Raw genomic sequence first — 17,454 nt, 5'->3', positions numbered from 1 at the left:
ACAAAACTCTCAAGGTGGTTATTTGACTATAGGACCACTCCACACGCCACCACGGGAACTGCGCCAGCAGAGTTACTGATGGGCAGACCACCCTGCACCAGACTGAGCCTGTTGTTGCCAAACCTGGGAGGAAAGTAGAAAGACACAAGGAAGCCCAATGCAGGGGCTATAACAACACTCGCCGAGAGAGGCACATTGAAGTGGCGGAGTGTGTTTGGGTCAGAAATTATGCAAATTGACCCGCCTGGGTAATCGGAACAGTTGAGTCGAGGACCGGACCGGTATCCTACCGAGTATGTGTCCGCGAGGCAGTGGTAAGGAAACACCTGGACCAGGTCTGGGCCTCAAGCTCTCCACCCATTCCAGAGCTGAGTCCGCCCTGCAGCTCTAGTGATGAGCAGAATCCCCCTAGACAAGCCAGTACTGCCTCCCCTGCACCCTTGATGGGGATCTCAGGGTCCGAAATGGACACAGAGGACGAAGCTACAGCGATTCCCCGATCACCTGAATTGGACGAGGAACTAGACCGTGTTCGCAGCAGAAGAGATGGGCACCCAACCAATACAACCGCCGACATCAGAGGCCGAGTTGGAGGATCCTGACTCGGCACTCAAGCGGAGGAAAAGACCCCTGGGGGAAGCAAAGCGAGGAGATTCCTCGGACTTTGTGGGGGGGAGGAGTGTGATGACTTCAGCCAGGCTAATGAGGTTGGCTTGTTAGAGTTTGATCTCCCTGAGGAGTCCTAATTGATGGTTAAATCAGGGAGCTGCATGCACCCTATTTAAAGCAGGTGTGTCAGACTCCCAGCCTGCATTCAGCAGGGAGCAACTGAAGAGCTGGCTGTGTACAGATGTATGGTGTCAATAAAGTAACTTGATGACGGGACTTTCGCCTCTGTGGAGTTATTACATCCTCCCGCCTGCCTCCTCCAATAAAAAGTATGAGGTGGTCATGGACGTTTTTGTCATTAAGATCGAGACTATACGAGCAGCTGTCTATTTCGTGTCCCTCCCTTCCATTAGCCCAGCTAAAGAAACTTAATTCAGTGCTCCTCCCTGCTCAACTTTCTGATGTCAGTTCTGAGTTAATCTAGTCCATTCAACCCAGGGCGGCACGGTAGCACAGTGGTTAGCACTGCTGCTTCACAGCTCCAGGGACCTGGGTTCGATTGCCGGCTTGGGTCACTGTCTGTGTGGAGTTTGCACATTCTCCTCGTGTCTGCGTGGGTTTCCTCCGGGTGCTCCGGTTTCCTTCCACAGTCCAAAGATGTGCGGGTTAGGTTGATTGGCCATGATAAAATTGCCCTTAGTGTCCTGAGATGCGTAAGTTAGGGGAATTAGTGGGTACAATATGTAGGGGTATGGGGGTAGGGCCTGGGTGGGATCGTGGTCGGTGCAGACTCGATGGGCTGAATGGCCTCCTTCTGTGCTGTAGGGTTTCTATGTGCTATTCCTGTGATTCTAATCCCACTAAATTGATCACCCAACTTTCCTCTCCTGATCCCGATGTTAGCTGATATTATACATATTCCCTCCCCTTTAAACCTGCCACCATCACTGTTCTTAAAAAAAGACTATGAAGCCCTGACCTTGCAAGTCACTATTTTATCTCTAACCTCCCTTTCCACTCTGTTAGAGGAAATAAAGATAGTCTGGTACTAAAGGACGAGTAAATCCGGGTGGACTAATTTAGAAATGAATATAGTAGAGAGAAAAGTATGATGTGCCTGGAATTACAACGGCACAGTTGCATAGAAACAGATAACCATTGTTAGAGATTTTAAATGGGTATTTTTGAAAATATTCTGTATACCTTGGCCAAATACAGACTGCCCCAAGGCATAATGGGATGAAAGCTAAGTGAGATGAACCACATTCTTCATGAACAATACAGCCACAGAGCACAGTTTTTATAGTTCCCAGACATTAGCATGAATGGGGCAATTTCTACTGATAAAAAATGCTGAGCAGTCAGCGGGAATGGGAATTTTCGAACTCTGTTACCTACGCAGCTGAAGTTGCTAAGGGGGTGGGAGGGTTCACAAGAGGGTGGGAGCTTCCGGATTCCACGGACCAACAAATTCTCATGCTGCCAGAGAGAAGGGTTGTAATTGGCCAAGGCAAATAATCCACATTAACATGATTGGTCCATCCTATTAAGATGGACAGAATAGGCGGGCAGATGATTTCTGAAAAAAGTGTCTCCATGAGTTCTTTGTATTTGCTGAGGTGTATTAATAAAGAGAAATCTCCTGCAGATACGGAAGCAGTCCATGCCAAAATGCAATAAACCTCCACAACATAAACCCATTTCGTCTGCACTTTAGTTTATTTTCTTAAATTCTCATTCATGCTTTCATTATCTCGAGACTCAAGTGTTCCAAGGTACTCCTTACTGGGCTCTGACATGCGACCCATTGAAAACATGAGATCATCTAAAACTCTTCTATCTGTGCCTTCACCTCGGAAAGGTCTGGTCCCCTACTGCACTCGTGCTTGCTGACTATCAACTCATGTGAACATATGAATTAAAGAGAAGGCCATGCCCCTTGTGCCTGCTCCCCATTCAATAAGATCATAGTTAAAGTGGCAGTGATCTCAAGTCCACTTCCCTTCTAAATCCTTCTACCGGATTTGTCCAAAGTATGGCCCAGAGGAACCGAAGCAACACTGAGGCTGGGGCTCACCAAACCAGGTTATCTGTAACTTGAAGCCCTGGGAGAGCAAGAGCAAGTCAGACGTTGGAGGCCGTAGTTTTGGTGGGACTGGAGAAGAGACATTGCCATGGCGAATACGAGATTGGGAGTGAGCGACGGAGGGAGGGTGGGAGCGAGTGGCCGGGATTAAGCAAGTGGTTAGCAGTGAGGGACTGTGCGAGAATGGGGGAGAGAGAGAGAGAGAGCGAGAGTGCGTGAGTGAGGATGCGAGAGCAGGCGTGAGCGCGACTAAGTGAGTAAGTGTGGGTAGGAGTGAGTGTTGGTGTGTGTGGGTGAGTGCAAGAGACTGACGACCTGAGTGAGCGGTGGTGAATGCAAGACAATGTCTGTGGAGATGAGTGCAAGGCTGTCTTTCGTCCAGTCTCAGGTTTCTCATTCACTCTCACCCCCACACATCAACACATAAACACGCACCCTCTCACATGCTAGAATGTTTTTAAACTTAATTTATTGTTGTACTTTCGTTCAGCAATTTCTTTCTTTCCTTAAAACCTCAACTATTTTTTGAAATTGAGTTAATTGTTGTGCCAAATCTTATCATTTCAACATTTACTCATCGGCCCTCTGAGCGAGAAAAATATGCAAATATGGCCCCCCGAGCGAATATGTTGGACAATCCTGCCCTTTGATTGCAATGTCAAATAGAATCTTACCTAACTTGGCCTTAAAAATATGAAACGATACTGCCTTTACAGCCCTCTTGGGAAACGAGTTCTATCGACTCACGACCCTCTGAAGGAAAAAATATTTCTCTGCATCGGTCTTATTTTTCAAGTGTTCCTTTGTTCAAGCCTCTCCAACAAGGGGTAACATCCTTTTAGCATCCACCCTGTTAAATCCCCCAGGATCGCACGTGTTTCAATAAGATCACCTCTCATTCGTCTCAATCCCGATGGATATAGGCCCAAACCTGTCAATCCTTTCTTCTGAGGAATACTTCCTCATCGCTGGAATCATTGCAGTAACTCCTGGTCAAGCAACCTCTTGAATTTAACATTGTCATATGCTTCACCATTGGTACCTATGTTTTCAGTTGCCTTGATTACAAGCTCTTGAACACCCTCCCTACATCTCTCCATGTCTCTTGCTTGCTTTCTTCATTGAATAGATTCCTTAAAATTTACCCCTTTGACCCAGCTTTTGGTCATCTAATGTCTTATGTGGCTCAGTTTGATGTTTTGCTATATAACACTTCCGTGAACAATATTGGGATGTTTGATGATCTTAAACGTGCTACATTAATATCAGCATCTTTTCATTTTATATTGCTATGGAGCTTGATGTGTCTTACAAAACAATCCCTTTGATGGTTACTGAAGCCTGGCACATTGGTTAGAAATCATAGAAACCCTACAGTGCAGAAGGAGGCCATTCGGCCCATCGAGTCTGCACCGACCACAATCCCACCCAGGCCCTACCCCCACATATATTTTACCCGCTAATCCCTCTAACCTACGCATCCCAAGACTCTAAGGGGCAATTTTTTTAGCCTAGCCAATCAACCTAACCCGCACATCTTTGGACTATGGGAGGAAACCGGAGCGCCCGGAGGAAACCCACACAGACACGAGGAGAATGTGCAAACTCCACACAGACAGTGACCCGAGCCGGGAATCGAACCCGGGACCCTGGAGCTGTGAAGCGGTTAGCACTGCTGCCTGACAGCAGTTAAGACTTGGGTTCAATTCTGGCTTTGGAATTTTAAAGCTGTGCAGGTTAGGTTGAGTGGACATGCTAAATTGCCTCTTCGTGACAGGGGGGTTTGCAGGGTAAATATATGAGGTTACAAGGATAGGGTCTGGGTGGGATTGTTGTCGGTGCAGGCTTAATGGGCCGAATTGCCTCCTTTTGCACCATAGGGATTCTATGATTTCACCAGAAACTGGTCATTACATCCTTTTTTTAATTGATGCTAATAATGGCTAAACATTGGCCAGGACACCGGTGTTAATTTTCCTGCTCGTCTCTAAAGGAGTTCCATTGTATCAGTTACATTCGGTTCGGCACAACATCGTGGGCCGAAGGGCCTGTACTGCGTTGTACTGTTCTACTTTCTACTTTCACCTGAAAGCACACAGAGACCTCTGTTTCATGTAGCAGCTGAAAGAACAGTTGTGACCAGGCTGTGCTCCCTCAATACTGCACTGGAGTGCCAGTCTGGATTCTGTGTTCAAATCTCTGGAGTAACACTTGAACCCACAATATTCTGACTCTTGAACCCACAATATTCTGACTCAGCAGCAAGAGTGCTATCCCTGGTCCATGCATCACTTACATTTTATTAATTAGACTATAACTGATAGTGTACAGAACCAGACAAACACAATTACACACTCATGTGCTCACCGCAGTCTCTGTATTTTGCAGTCTGGGTTCTTCAGACCTGCAGACAGCAGTTTCAGTCCTAAATCCTTTAGTTTGTTATGACCCAGGTCCAATTCTGTCAGCGACTGGTTTGTACTTAGAGCGGAGGCGAGATCCTCCATACTAGCAGCTGAGACACCATTATCGCATAGCCTGGATAGAAGAGAGCAATAAAGAAAGATATACACATGGAGAGAGACAGTAATAATGATGCAATTAGTAATAAAACTATTACTGATGTATGGTGTACATTTGGGGATCAATCTTGAATTCAAAAGCTGCAGCAAATTTGGGTGGGGGCCACAAATTCCTGCTACTGACCAGCAGCAGTTAACCATCATAGTCTCACCTCCAGACCGCTTTGCTTGTAACTGGGATAGGGGTGGTGACCACTACTCGCCCACAAGCAGCAGGTAGTTAATGAAACCTCTGAAATGGCCCACTGAGGCCCCTCTCCCACAGATGTAATTATGGCCTCCTTCATGGTCATAACCCAGCCAATGAACGGAGGCATCATTTTAGCAACAGACCTGAGTGGGAGGATGGCAGGGGAAGGGCTGGTTAGAAAAAGGCCTGGGACAGCACTCCGTTCACCAATTCTCCCTCACGCGTGTTTGATACATGGATTCTGCCACTGCCACAGCGACACTGCAAAGGAATTTCACCTCCACAATGATAACCTGGCAGCTGTGGTCCCTTTCTATTTTTAAAAAAAATCTTCAGTGAGCACCTCCATTACATGCACTGACTGTTCTCACCCCTGATGGTGAGGCAGCCAATGTTGTCGATACGCGAAGATTTCCTATTGGTTCGACAGACTCAATTGTCTGACTGCCGTCATTGTCTGTGCTCCTGGAAGCAGCCACTTAATTGGTCACCTCTTCCAAATCATTTCCAATATGTCAGGGGTGACATGGTGGCACAATGGTTCGCACTGCTGTCTCTCAGCACTGGGGACCTGGGTTCAATTCTGGCCTTGGGCGACTGTCTATGTGGAGTTTGCACATTCTCTCCATGTTTGCCTGGGTTTCCTCCGGGTGCTCGGGTTTCCTTTCACAGTCCAAAGTGGTGCAGGTTAGGTGGATTTGCCATGCTAAATTGCCCCTTAATGTCCCAAGACACGTAGGTTCAGTGGATTAGAGGAGTAAATGTGTGGAGTTATAAGTTTAGGACACGGTGGAAGGCCTGGGTAAGATACTTTGTCAGAGAATTGGTGCAGACACGATGGGCTGAAGAGTCTCTTCTGCACTGTAGGGATTCTATGTCACAGCTGACAGTTCCATATTCCCAATCGGGAGGTAATGGTACAGTGGTATTGTCACTGGACGAGTGTGACCCAGGGTAATGTCCTGGGAACCCAGGTTCCAATCCCGCCACATCAGATGGTGACATTTGAATTTAATAAAAATCTGGAATGAAAAGTCTAACGATGACCATGAAACCATTGTTCATTGTTGCAAAAGCCCATCTGGTTCAGTAATGTCCTGTCTGGTCTACATGTGACTCCAGACCTGCAGCAATTTGGTTGACTGTCATTCAAGGGCAATAAATGCTGGCCCAACCAGCAACGCCCACATCCATGAATGATTTTTTTATAAAAGCATATGTTGGGATAACGATCCCAGAAGAAAGGTCTTGCTCTGTGTTCATTGATGACACAAATACGAATGTTGATAATCACTTTAGAATTATAGAATCACACAGTGCAGAGGAGGCCTATCGAGTCTGCACCAGCACACGGGAAACATTTGAACTCCCACCTAATCCCATCTACCAGCACTTGGCCCACAGCCTTGAATGCTATGACGTGACAAGTGCTCATAGAAACTAGAAGCACGAGTAGGCCATTCAGCCCTTTGAGCCTGCTCCACCATTCATTTTTATCATCGCTGATCATCAAATTCAATATCCTGATTCCCCCCACCTTCCTCCCAAATCCCTTGATCACGTTAGCCCAAAGAGCTTTATCTAATTTCATCTTGAAATAAGACAACGTTTTGGTCTCAACTACATTCTATGGTAGTGAATTCCACACAATCACCACACTCTGGGTGAAGAAATTTCTCCTTACCTCAGTTCTAAAAGGTTTGCCCCTTATCCTCAAACTATGACCCCCCAGTTCCAGACTCCCCTACCATTGGGAACATTCTTTCTGAATCTATCCTGTCTAACCCTGTTAGAATTTTAAAAGTTTCTATGAGATCTCCTCTCAAATCGTCCAAACTTTAGTGAATATAATCCTAACCGACTTATTCTCTCCTCATATGACAGACCTGCCATCCCAGGAATCAGCCTGATAAACCTTTGCTGTACTCCCACTGTAGCAAGGACATCCGTCCTCAGATAAGGACACCAAAGCTGTACACAATACTCCAGGTGTGGCCTCTTCTATGCCCTATACAATTGTAGCAAAACATCCCTATCCTCAAATCCTCTCGCTATGAAGGCCAACATGCCATTTGCTTTCTTAACAAAGAACAATTCAGCACAGGACCAGGCCCTTCGGCCCTCTAAGCCTGAGCCGCTCATGTGCCCAACTAGACCATTCTTTTGTGTCCCTCTATTACCAGTCTGTTCATGTGGCTATCTAGACAAGTCTTAAACGATCCCAGCGTGTCCACCTCAATCACCTTGCTTGGCAGTGCATTCCAGGCCCCCACCACCCTCTGTGTAAAATACGTCCCCCCTGACATCTGTGTTGAACCTTGCCCGCTCGCCTTGAACCCGTGACCCCTTGTGTTCGTCACCTCCGACCTGGGAAAAAGCTTCCCACTGTTCACCCTATGCCCTTCATAATTTTATACAGCTCTATTAGGTCGCCCCTCATCCTCCGTCTTTCCAGGGAGAACAACCCCAGTTTACCCAATCTCTCCTCATAGCCAAGACCCTCCATACCAGGCAACATCCTGGTAAACCTTTTCTGTAGTCTCTCCAAAGCCTCCACATCCTTCTGGTCGTGTGGCGACCAGAACTGGATGCAGTATTCCAAATGTGGCCTAACCAACGGTCTATACAGCTGCAACATCATCTGCCAACTTTTATATTCTATGCCCTGTCCAATAAAGGAAAGCATGCCACATGCCTTCTTCACCACCTTTAAGGATCTGTGGACTTGTACACCCAGGTCCCTCTGTTTGTCTATACTCCTGATGGTTCTGCCATTTATTGTATAGCTCCCCCTTACATTAGATCTACCGAAATGCATCACTTCGCATTTATCTGGATTAAATTCCATCTGCCATTTCTCCGCCCAATGTTCCAGCCTATCTATATCCTGCTGTATTCTCTGACAATGTTCATCACTATCCGCAACTCCAGCAATCTTTGTGTTGTCCGCAAACTTACTGATCACACCAGCTACATCTTCCTCCAAATCATTTATATATATCACGAACAGCAGAGGTCCCAGTACAGAGCCCTGCAGACTACCACTAGTCACAGACCTCCAACCGGAAAAAGACCCCTCCACTGCTACCCTCTTTCTTCTATAGCTAAGCCAGTTCTCCACCCATCTGGCTAGCTCACCTTTTGTCCCGTGAGATTTGACCTTTTGCACCAGCCTGCTATGAGGGACCTTGTCAAACGCTTTACTAAAATCCATATAGACAACATCCATGACCCTTCCCTCATCAATCGTTTTGTCACCTCCTCAAAAAACTCAACCAAATTTGTGAGGCATGACCTCCCTCGTACAAAACCATGCTGTCTGTCGCGAATGAGATTATTCAGTTCTAAATGTGCATACATCCTTTCTCTAAGAATCTTATCCAACAATTCCCCTACCACGGACGTCAAGCTCACCGGCCAATAATTACCCGGGTTATCCTTGCTACCCTTCTTAAATAACGGGACCACATTTGCTATCCTCCAATCCTCTGGGACCTCACCTGTGTCCAGTGAAGAGACAAAGATTTCTGTTCGAGGCCCAGCAATGCATCTCTTGCCTCCCTGAGGAGTCTAGGATAGATGCCATTTGGCCCTGGGGATTTGTCAGTCTTAATGTTTCCTAAAAAACCTAACACTTCCTCCCTTGTAATTGAGATGTTTTCTAACGGGTCAACACATCTCTCTGATACAATACTAGTCAACATGTCCCTCTCCTTTGTGAATACTGATGCTAAGTATTCGTTTAGGATCTCACCTACTTCCTTTGGTTCTAAGCATAATTCCCCTCCTTTGTCCCTGAGAGGTCCGATTCTTTCCCTGACAACCCTCTTGTTCCTAACATATGTATAAAATGCCTTACGATTCTCCTTAATCCTGTCTGCCAAGGACATTTCGTGACCCCTTTTTGCCCTTCTAACTCCGCTGGAGTTCTTTTCTACTTTCTCTGTAATCCTCCAGTGCTCCATCTGTTTTTAGCTGCGTGACCTCATGTATGCCTCTTTTTTCTTTTTGATAAGACCCACAGTTTCACTGGTTATCCACGGCTCTCGAATCTTACCTTTCCTATCCTTCCTATTTACAGGCACATGCCTGTCCCACAGTCCTATCAACTGCTCCTTAAAAGACTCCCACATGCCGGATGTGGATTTACCCTCGAACAGCCTCTCTCAATCAACAGCCACCAAATCCTGCCTAATCCGGCTGTAGTTAGCCTTCCCCCAATTCAGCAACTTACCCATAGGACAACACTCTCTCTCTCTGCTTACTTTCAGCGACTGATGCATGAGAACTCCAATGTCTTGTTGAGTATCCACCTTCCTCAATTTACACCCATTTAAGTAATAATCTGCATTCCTATTATTGCTACCAAAGTGGATAACCTCACATTTATCCACATTATACTGCGTCTGCGATGCAGATGCCCACACTCAGCCTGCCCAAATCATGCTGAAGCATCTCTGCACCCTTCGCACAGATCACCCTCCCATCCAGCTTTGTGTCATCTGCAAATTTGGAAATGATACATTCAGTTCCCTCTTCTAAATAATTAATATATAATGTGTACAATCGGGCCCTGAGCACAAATCCCTGCGGAACTCCACTTGTCACTGACTGCCAATCAGAAAAAAACCCATTTATGCCAAATCTTTGCTTCCTATCTGCTAACCAGCTTTCTATTCATCTCAAGACATTACCTCCAATACCATGTGCTTTAACTTTACATAGTCTTCTGACTATGTGAGACCTTGTCCAAAGCCTTCTGGAAGTCTAAATAAACCACATCCACTGGTTCTCTTCAGTCAACTCTAGTGGTTACATCCTCAAAAAATTCCAATAGATTCGTCAAGCATGATTTCCTATTTGCAAATCCAAGCTGACTTTGTCTGATTATACCACTGCCTTCCAAATGCTGAATTATGAAATCCTTGATAACAGACTCGAACAACTTCCCCAGTACCGACGTTAGGCTCACTGGTCTATAGTTCCCTGTTTTCTCTCAACGTCCCTTTTTGAAGAGTGGGCTTACATTAGCTACCGTCCAATCTGTTGGAACTATTCCAGAGTTCAAATAATTTTGGAAAATAACCACCAATTGATCTACTATTTCCAGGGCCACTTCCTTAAGTGCTCTGGGATGGAAATTAAAGAAGCTGGAGATTTATCCACCTTCAATCCATCAATTTCCCCAAAACCATTTCTCTACGAATGCTGATTTCTTTCAGTTGCTCACTAAAACATGTTTCTCTCAGCACTTTTGGTACATTATTCATGTCTTCCTTTGTGAAGACTGATGCAAAGTACAAATTTAATTACTCAGCCATTTCTTTATTCCCCGTTATGTATTCTCCCATTTCTGACTGTAAGGGGGCTGGCTACATGTTCTCTTCACATATCTGCAGAAACATTTACACTCAGTTTTTACGTTACCTGCTAGTTTACTTTCATACTCCATTTTTCCCTTAATAATCAATCCTTTGATCCTCCTTTGCTGAATTTTAAACTGCTCCAAATCCTCAGGCCTATTGCCTTTTTTGCCAATTTGAATGCTTCTTCCTTGAATCTGATAACTTCTAATTTCCCTTGTAAGCCATGGTTTGGCCACAATTCCCTTGCCACTCTTGCGCCAAACAGGAATAAACAACTTCTGGAGTTCACTTATTGGTTCTTTAAATGCCTGCATTGCCTGTCCACTGGTCTTTCCTTTCAGTACAGTTTCCCAGTCCATCATGGCCACTTCATGCCTCATACCATTATAGCTACCTTTATTCAGGGCCTTGGTCTCAAACTCAACTACATCATTATCCACCTTGACACAAAATTCTACCATATTATGGTCACTCGTCCCCAAGGGTACTCTCACAACTAGATTGCCAACTAATTCTTTCTAATTGCACAACACCCAGTCCAAGATGGCCTGCTCTCTTGTTGGTTCCTCAACATATTGCTCGAGAAAACCATCCCATATGCACTCCAGAAATTCCTCCTCGATTGTACTGTGACTATTTTAACTCTCCCAAACTATATGCAAATTAAAGTCACCTAAAATCCCAGATGTTCCTTTAACACATGCATCTCTGACTTCCTGTCTAATGCTTTGTCCAACATTACCACCAGAATTTGGTGGTCTGTATACCACTTCCACCAATGGTTTTTCCCCCCTTGTTGTTTCTTAACTCGGCCTATACAGATTCCACATCTATGTCATTTGTACTAACGTGTACTACGGCCACTGGATATTCGCCCGCCCCCTTCAGAATGTCCTGCAGCCGCTCCAAGACATATCTGTTCCCCTTACAATTAAATCCCCTATAACTATTGCATTCCCACATTTTTTATTCCTCCCCTCTGCAGCAGAACCAACCATGGTGTAACAGATTTGACTGTTGCTGTTTTCCCCTGAAAGGCCATTCCCCTCAACAGTATCCAAAGCGGTTCATCATCCAGGTACTTTTTAAAGGATGACAGGCAACTCACCTCTACCACCCTACCAGGCAGCACATCCCTGACCTTCACCACCCTCTGGATAAAAACGTTTCCCCCACATCCACTCTAAACTTCTCTGCCCCTTACCTTGAACCTATGTTCCATCGTGACTGGCCCTTCAATTATGGGGAAGAGCTGCTGCCTATCCATTCTGTACATGTCCCTGATAATCTTGTACAGCTCGATCAGGTCGCCCCTCTGTCTTCTCTGCTCCAATGAAAATAACCCAAGCTTATCCAACCTCTCTGCGTAACTTAAATGCTCCATCCCAGGCAGCATCCTGGTGAACCTCCTCTGCACCCTCTCCAGTGCAATCACATCATTTAAATGATAATTAATTGTGCTGTTATTAAACATAGTTATACTAACGAAATGCCATTCTTACTGATAATATTAATAAATGTTTATTGTCAGACATCGCCAACAGAATCTCACAAATTCTGGTACTTACTGCAATCTCTGGATTTTACATTCCAGTTTACCCAGAGCCACAGACAATTGTTTCACTCCTGAATCGCCCAGTTTATTATAACCCAGGTTTAGATCCGTCAGGTGTGGGTTTGCATTCAGCGCTGAAACTAAATTCTTGGCACAAGAGGATGTGAGACCCACTTCATTCAGCCTGAAGATCAGAAACATAGATAATTTAAATTTGGATAAGCTCCAGTGCTTAATAACACCATGATGATTTATTAGCACCGAGATCGATAACACTGGTAATAACGGAGAGTGTTTATTAAGACAGCAATTGATCATGATAATGTAACATCTATTAATTTTTCTCAAGATAAAAGATATGCTGTCAAAGCATTTGGTCTTGAATTCATTAGGACAGATACGCAAGATTACCAATTTTGAAGTGAATAAAAATCTATACAGCATGAAAAACTGATGGTCGGATGGCAAGTGAACCCCGATTGTTCAAGGTGTTGCTGCACTCAGGAACAGAGTCCACAAAGCTTCGTTAAAATGAAAAAGCGCAATTGCTGGGTAAATTCCTTTTACCTGAAGAGGACTTGGCTCTGCATATGAACAGTTAGCTTCTAACAAATGTAAGTAAGGAACCTTGTAAGTCTGACTGAGAATCATAAAGTGGTTCTTAGTGTAATTCTGAGTCTGCCAGGAATTACACTAACAACAAATTCCAGACGATCAGTTGGGCTTGCAATTTTTTTAATGTTATTCACTCATGGGACCCGGACCAGCATTTATTTTACAAGAAGCCTTAATGTGTTCCTGTAATGTATTGTAGCACAGCGGTTAGCACTGCTGCTTCACAGTGCCAGGAACTCGGGTTTGATTCCAGGCTTGGGCCACTGTCTGTGTGGAGTTTGCATGTTCTCCGTATGTCTGCGTGGGTTTCCTGCCACATTCTGAAAGACGTGCTGGTTAGGTGCATCGACCTGAACAGGCGCTGGACTGTGGCGACTTGGGGAATTTCACAGTAACTTCATTGCAGTGTTAATGTAAGTCTTACTTGTGACTAGTAAATAAACTTTACTGAACTTTGCTTGAAGATGCTATACACTGATGTCACTGTGTCAGTGGTGGAGGGAGTGCATGTTTGTGGAAGGGATGCCAATCAAATGGACTGCTTTGTTCTGGATAGTGATGAGTGTTATGAGAGCTGCACTTATCCAGGCAAGTGGAGAGTATTCCATCACACTCCTGGCTTATGTCCTGTACAGTGGGCAGTCTTTGAGAGTCATAGAATCATCACAGAAACCTTACAATGCAGAAAGAGGCCATCTGATCCATCGAGTCTGCACCGACCACAATCTCACCCAGGCCCTACCCCCATATCCGTACACATTTACCCGCTAATCCTGCTAACCTACGCATCTCAGGACACAAAGGGGCAATTTTAGCATGGCCAATCAACCTAACCCACACATCTTTGGAGGCAGGTGAGTTATAGGATTCCTAGTCTCTCGTCGCGCATTACTTAAATGGCTGGGGAGTTGGTTAGCTCAGTTGGCTGTTTTGTAATGTAAAGTGATGCTAACAGTATGGGTTTAAATCCCATACCGGCCAAGGTTATTCATGGAGGCCTGTCTTCTCAACCTTGCCCTTCACCTGATGTGTGGAGATCCTTAGGTTAAATCACCACCTGTCAGTTATTTGGAACTATGCCAATTTTCTTTCAACTTTATTTATATGGCGAGTTCAGTTGAGTTCTCGTCAATGGTAACGCCCAGGATATTGATCGTGGGGGATTCAGCAATGGGAATGTCATGGAATGTCATGGGGTGCTGGTCAACTCCTCTCTTGGTGGAGATGGTTGTTGCCTCGGTCTTGTGTGGTGCGAATGTTACTTGCCACTTGTCAGCCCAAGTCTGGATCTGCTCCAGGTCTTGCTGTATTTGGACATTGACTGCTTCAGTATCTGAGGAGTTGCAAATGGTACTGAACATTGTGCAGTCATCTGCAAACATCCCACTTCTGACCTTACGATAGAAGGAATGTCGTTGATGAAGCAGCAGAAGAGGGTTGAGCCTGAGGCATTCCTGTAGTGATGTCCTGGAGCTAAGATGACTAAACTCCAACCACCACAACCATCTTCCTTTGTGTCAGGTATGACTCCAACCAAGGCGGCTTTTATCCCTGGTTCCCCTTAACTCCAGTTTTGCTAGGGCTACTTAATGCCACACTAGGTCAAGTGCAGCCTTGATGTCAAGGGCTGTCAATCTCACCTCCCCAATTCAGCTCTTATACCATGTTTGAACCAAGGCAGCAATGAGGTCAGGGGCTGAGGGACCCTTACGTTGTTTGGCACGCAAGTAGTCCTATGTTGTAGTTTCACCAGGTGGACACCTCTTTCTTAGGTGTGCCTGGTGCCGCTCCTGGCACGCCCTCCTGCACTCTTCATTCAACCATGTCAAATCCGTTCGCTTGTCGGGAATGGTAAAGTGGGGAAATACCAGGTCGTGAGATTACAATGTGCAATTGAGTCTAATTCTGCCACTACTCATGGGCCACAGAGCGTCACTGATGCGAAGTCTTAAGTTGCCATGTCTATTTAGCACATTGGTAGAGCCACACAACACGAAGAAGGATATCCTCAATGTGAAGATGGGACTCTGTCTCCACATGGACTATGCAGTAGTCACTCTCACCGATACTGTCATAGACTGATGCATCTGCAGATTTGTAAGGATGAGGCCAAGTATGTTTTTCCCTCTTGTTAGTTTCCTCACTATCTGCCACAGTCACAGTCTCGCAGCCATGTCCTTTAGAACCTGGCCAGCTCGTCCTGTGGTGGTACTACTGAGCCACTGTTGGTGATGGACATTGAAGTCCCTCCAACCAGAGTACATTCTGCGCCCTTGCCACCCTCAGTGTTTTTTTCAAGTGGTGTTGAACAAGGAGGATTTATGAGCTGAAGGGGACAATGCCTGGTCATCAACAGGCGGTTTGCTTGCCGATGTGTGACTTGCTGCCATGAGATTTCATGGGATCCAGAATCGATGTTGAGGTGTCCCAGGGCAAAATTCAAGTATTGTGCTACCAAGCTACTATTTGTTTATTCATAGCACTCACTGATAATGTAATTTATCAATAACATTAGTTATGATTCAAATGTAAAGAAATATCCAGTTAATAAACACAATCTCTCACAATCAAGTACTTACAACAGTTTCTGTATTCTACAGTCCGGACTCGCCAGTGCTGCAGACAGATTTTTCACTCCTGAATCTCCCAGTTTGTTACTACTAAGATTCAGCTCAATCAATGACTGATTTTTGCTGAGAGTAAAGGCAAGATCCTCGGCACAAGAGGCTGTGAGACCGCAATCAGCCAGCCTGAAAATCAGAGGCAGTAAGAATCTGGATAAATCCGATTATTTGTGAATAACATTATTACTGATATGAATGAGTGTCAGATATCCAGTTATTATAAACAAAATCTGGTAACTTACCACAGTTTTTGTACTTTACAGTCTGGATTTCTCAGAGCCTCAGACAGTAGTTTCACTCCTGTATCTCCCAATTTATTATTATTCAGATTCAGATACGTCAGTGACTGGTTTGTATTGAGAGCAGAGACCAGATCCTTGGCACCACAATCTGTGAGAATGTTTTCCTCCAGTCTGAAGATGAAAGGAGATAAAGTGATGGTTGGGACGATGGAGGAGGTGGAGAACAAATAGCATTAATAAGGGTAACTACCCGATTCTAAATGTACTGCTACTAAGTACCATATTAGGTTTTCAGATTCTGTGAAAATATTTTTATTGAACATTTTAATTAAAAAAAGTAATGCAACAAACTCTCAAAGATTGGTACAGTACAGCAAGATCATTTTCAAAGATGTACATGTAGGAAGAGACAGAATAAAAAATACCAACACAGATGGTTTGGATTATTCCTTGCGTCCAGCAGCTCCCATCATACAAGAAATGAAAGGAAACATTATAGGATGAGGGAAATCAGGATAACATCTGCAGCCGGCAGATTTGTGAGGATGAGGTCAAGTATGTTTTCCCCCTCTTGTTGGTTCCCTCATCACCTGCCACAGTCCCAGTCCAGCAGCTGTGTCCTTCGGGGCCTGGCCACAATTGGCTCAGTGGTAAACAACCAAACAGACAGGATAACTGCGACAGTGTTACAGAACTCATGGAAAATCTTTAGGTGTACATCCCCGGAGCAAATCTTTAAAGTCACGTTTTTCAAACTTTTTTCCTCGTGACCCATTTTTGCCACATGGCCAACCTTCGGGACTCGCGCCATGCTCACCTACATTTAATGTGACAGGTGAGCCTGCTTGGTTGGCACGATTTCTCTCGAATCATGTTCACAAGATGAGAGAGAAATACACATCTTGGGTGCAGAGCTCTGCCGGTTCCTTTGTGCAGTCTTCACCTTTGTGAGAATGGAAAATTGCAACCTGCACATGTAGGTCGTTGTGAAGGGCAATAGCAACAAGATGCTTGTTTTACTCAACACTGCTGACTCCTGGGAGATATTAATCCAGAATGCTGACAACCTCATGGATTTGTGGCATGTTTTTAATGTGCTGTCACATGTCAGGTGGAACAGCTCAGACTCATCATTTGCAGTCAGCTGAAAGATGGTAATTGATTCTGGGGTCTCAAATGCAAAGCGATTTTTCACCCACCTCTTCTCTTTCAAAATCTGAAACTTCTTCTCTGGAAAGTAGCAACAAAAACTTTCGCCCAGCGCTGCCAGACATGACTGAAAATGACTTGTCAGTCTATTGATAGTTCCCTTACTAAACTGTTTCCTTCGATGTGCCGTAGCATTGCGTGGAGCACGCAACAGTTTTGGCTTTTTACTTGCACTTGCTAAACTTTCAATTACTTTTGGAAAGCATCTATTTTTTCCCAGTGCCAAAAGTAATTATCATCCTTTCCTGGCAATTTTAGGTTCAGTTCACTTAGAATTGAAAAGATGTCTGCAAGGTGAGTTAGAATCTAACTTTCCTCACCAAATGAATCAGTCAGAGGGGATAATTTCTTGAGGAGGGAAGTGTGGATTTCCTAC

The 17,454-nt window shown here is 44.9% G+C and overlaps 1 protein-coding gene across 13 annotated transcripts in view; it reads right to left on the bottom strand.

The window, feature by feature from the left end:
- LOC144505278 (NACHT, LRR and PYD domains-containing protein 3-like) overlaps positions 1-17,454 on the bottom strand; it is a 108,181-nt gene that overhangs the window by 12,700 nt on the left and 78,027 nt on the right. For 12 of the 13 annotated variants that reach the window (XM_078231339.1, XM_078231345.1, XM_078231337.1 and 9 more), the window contains 4 exons: positions 15,870-16,040; positions 15,583-15,753; positions 12,402-12,572; positions 5,063-5,233 (listed from right to left, as the gene is read on the bottom strand). In XM_078231339.1, the coding sequence (XP_078087465.1) occupies positions 5,063-5,233; positions 12,402-12,572; positions 15,583-15,753; positions 15,870-16,040 (684 nt within the window). The remainder of the gene's footprint in view (positions 1-5,062; positions 5,234-12,401; positions 12,573-15,582; positions 15,754-15,869; positions 16,041-17,454) is intronic. The other variant, XM_078231348.1, reaches the window with a different exon arrangement.

Source organism: Mustelus asterias, chromosome 16 (assembly GCF_964213995.1).
Source record: "Mustelus asterias chromosome 16, sMusAst1.hap1.1, whole genome shotgun sequence".
Classification (NCBI taxonomy): Eukaryota; Metazoa; Chordata; class Chondrichthyes; order Carcharhiniformes; family Triakidae; genus Mustelus; species Mustelus asterias.
Note: the sequence above shows the minus strand (reverse complement) of the source record. Positions and strands in the feature narration are given on the sequence as shown.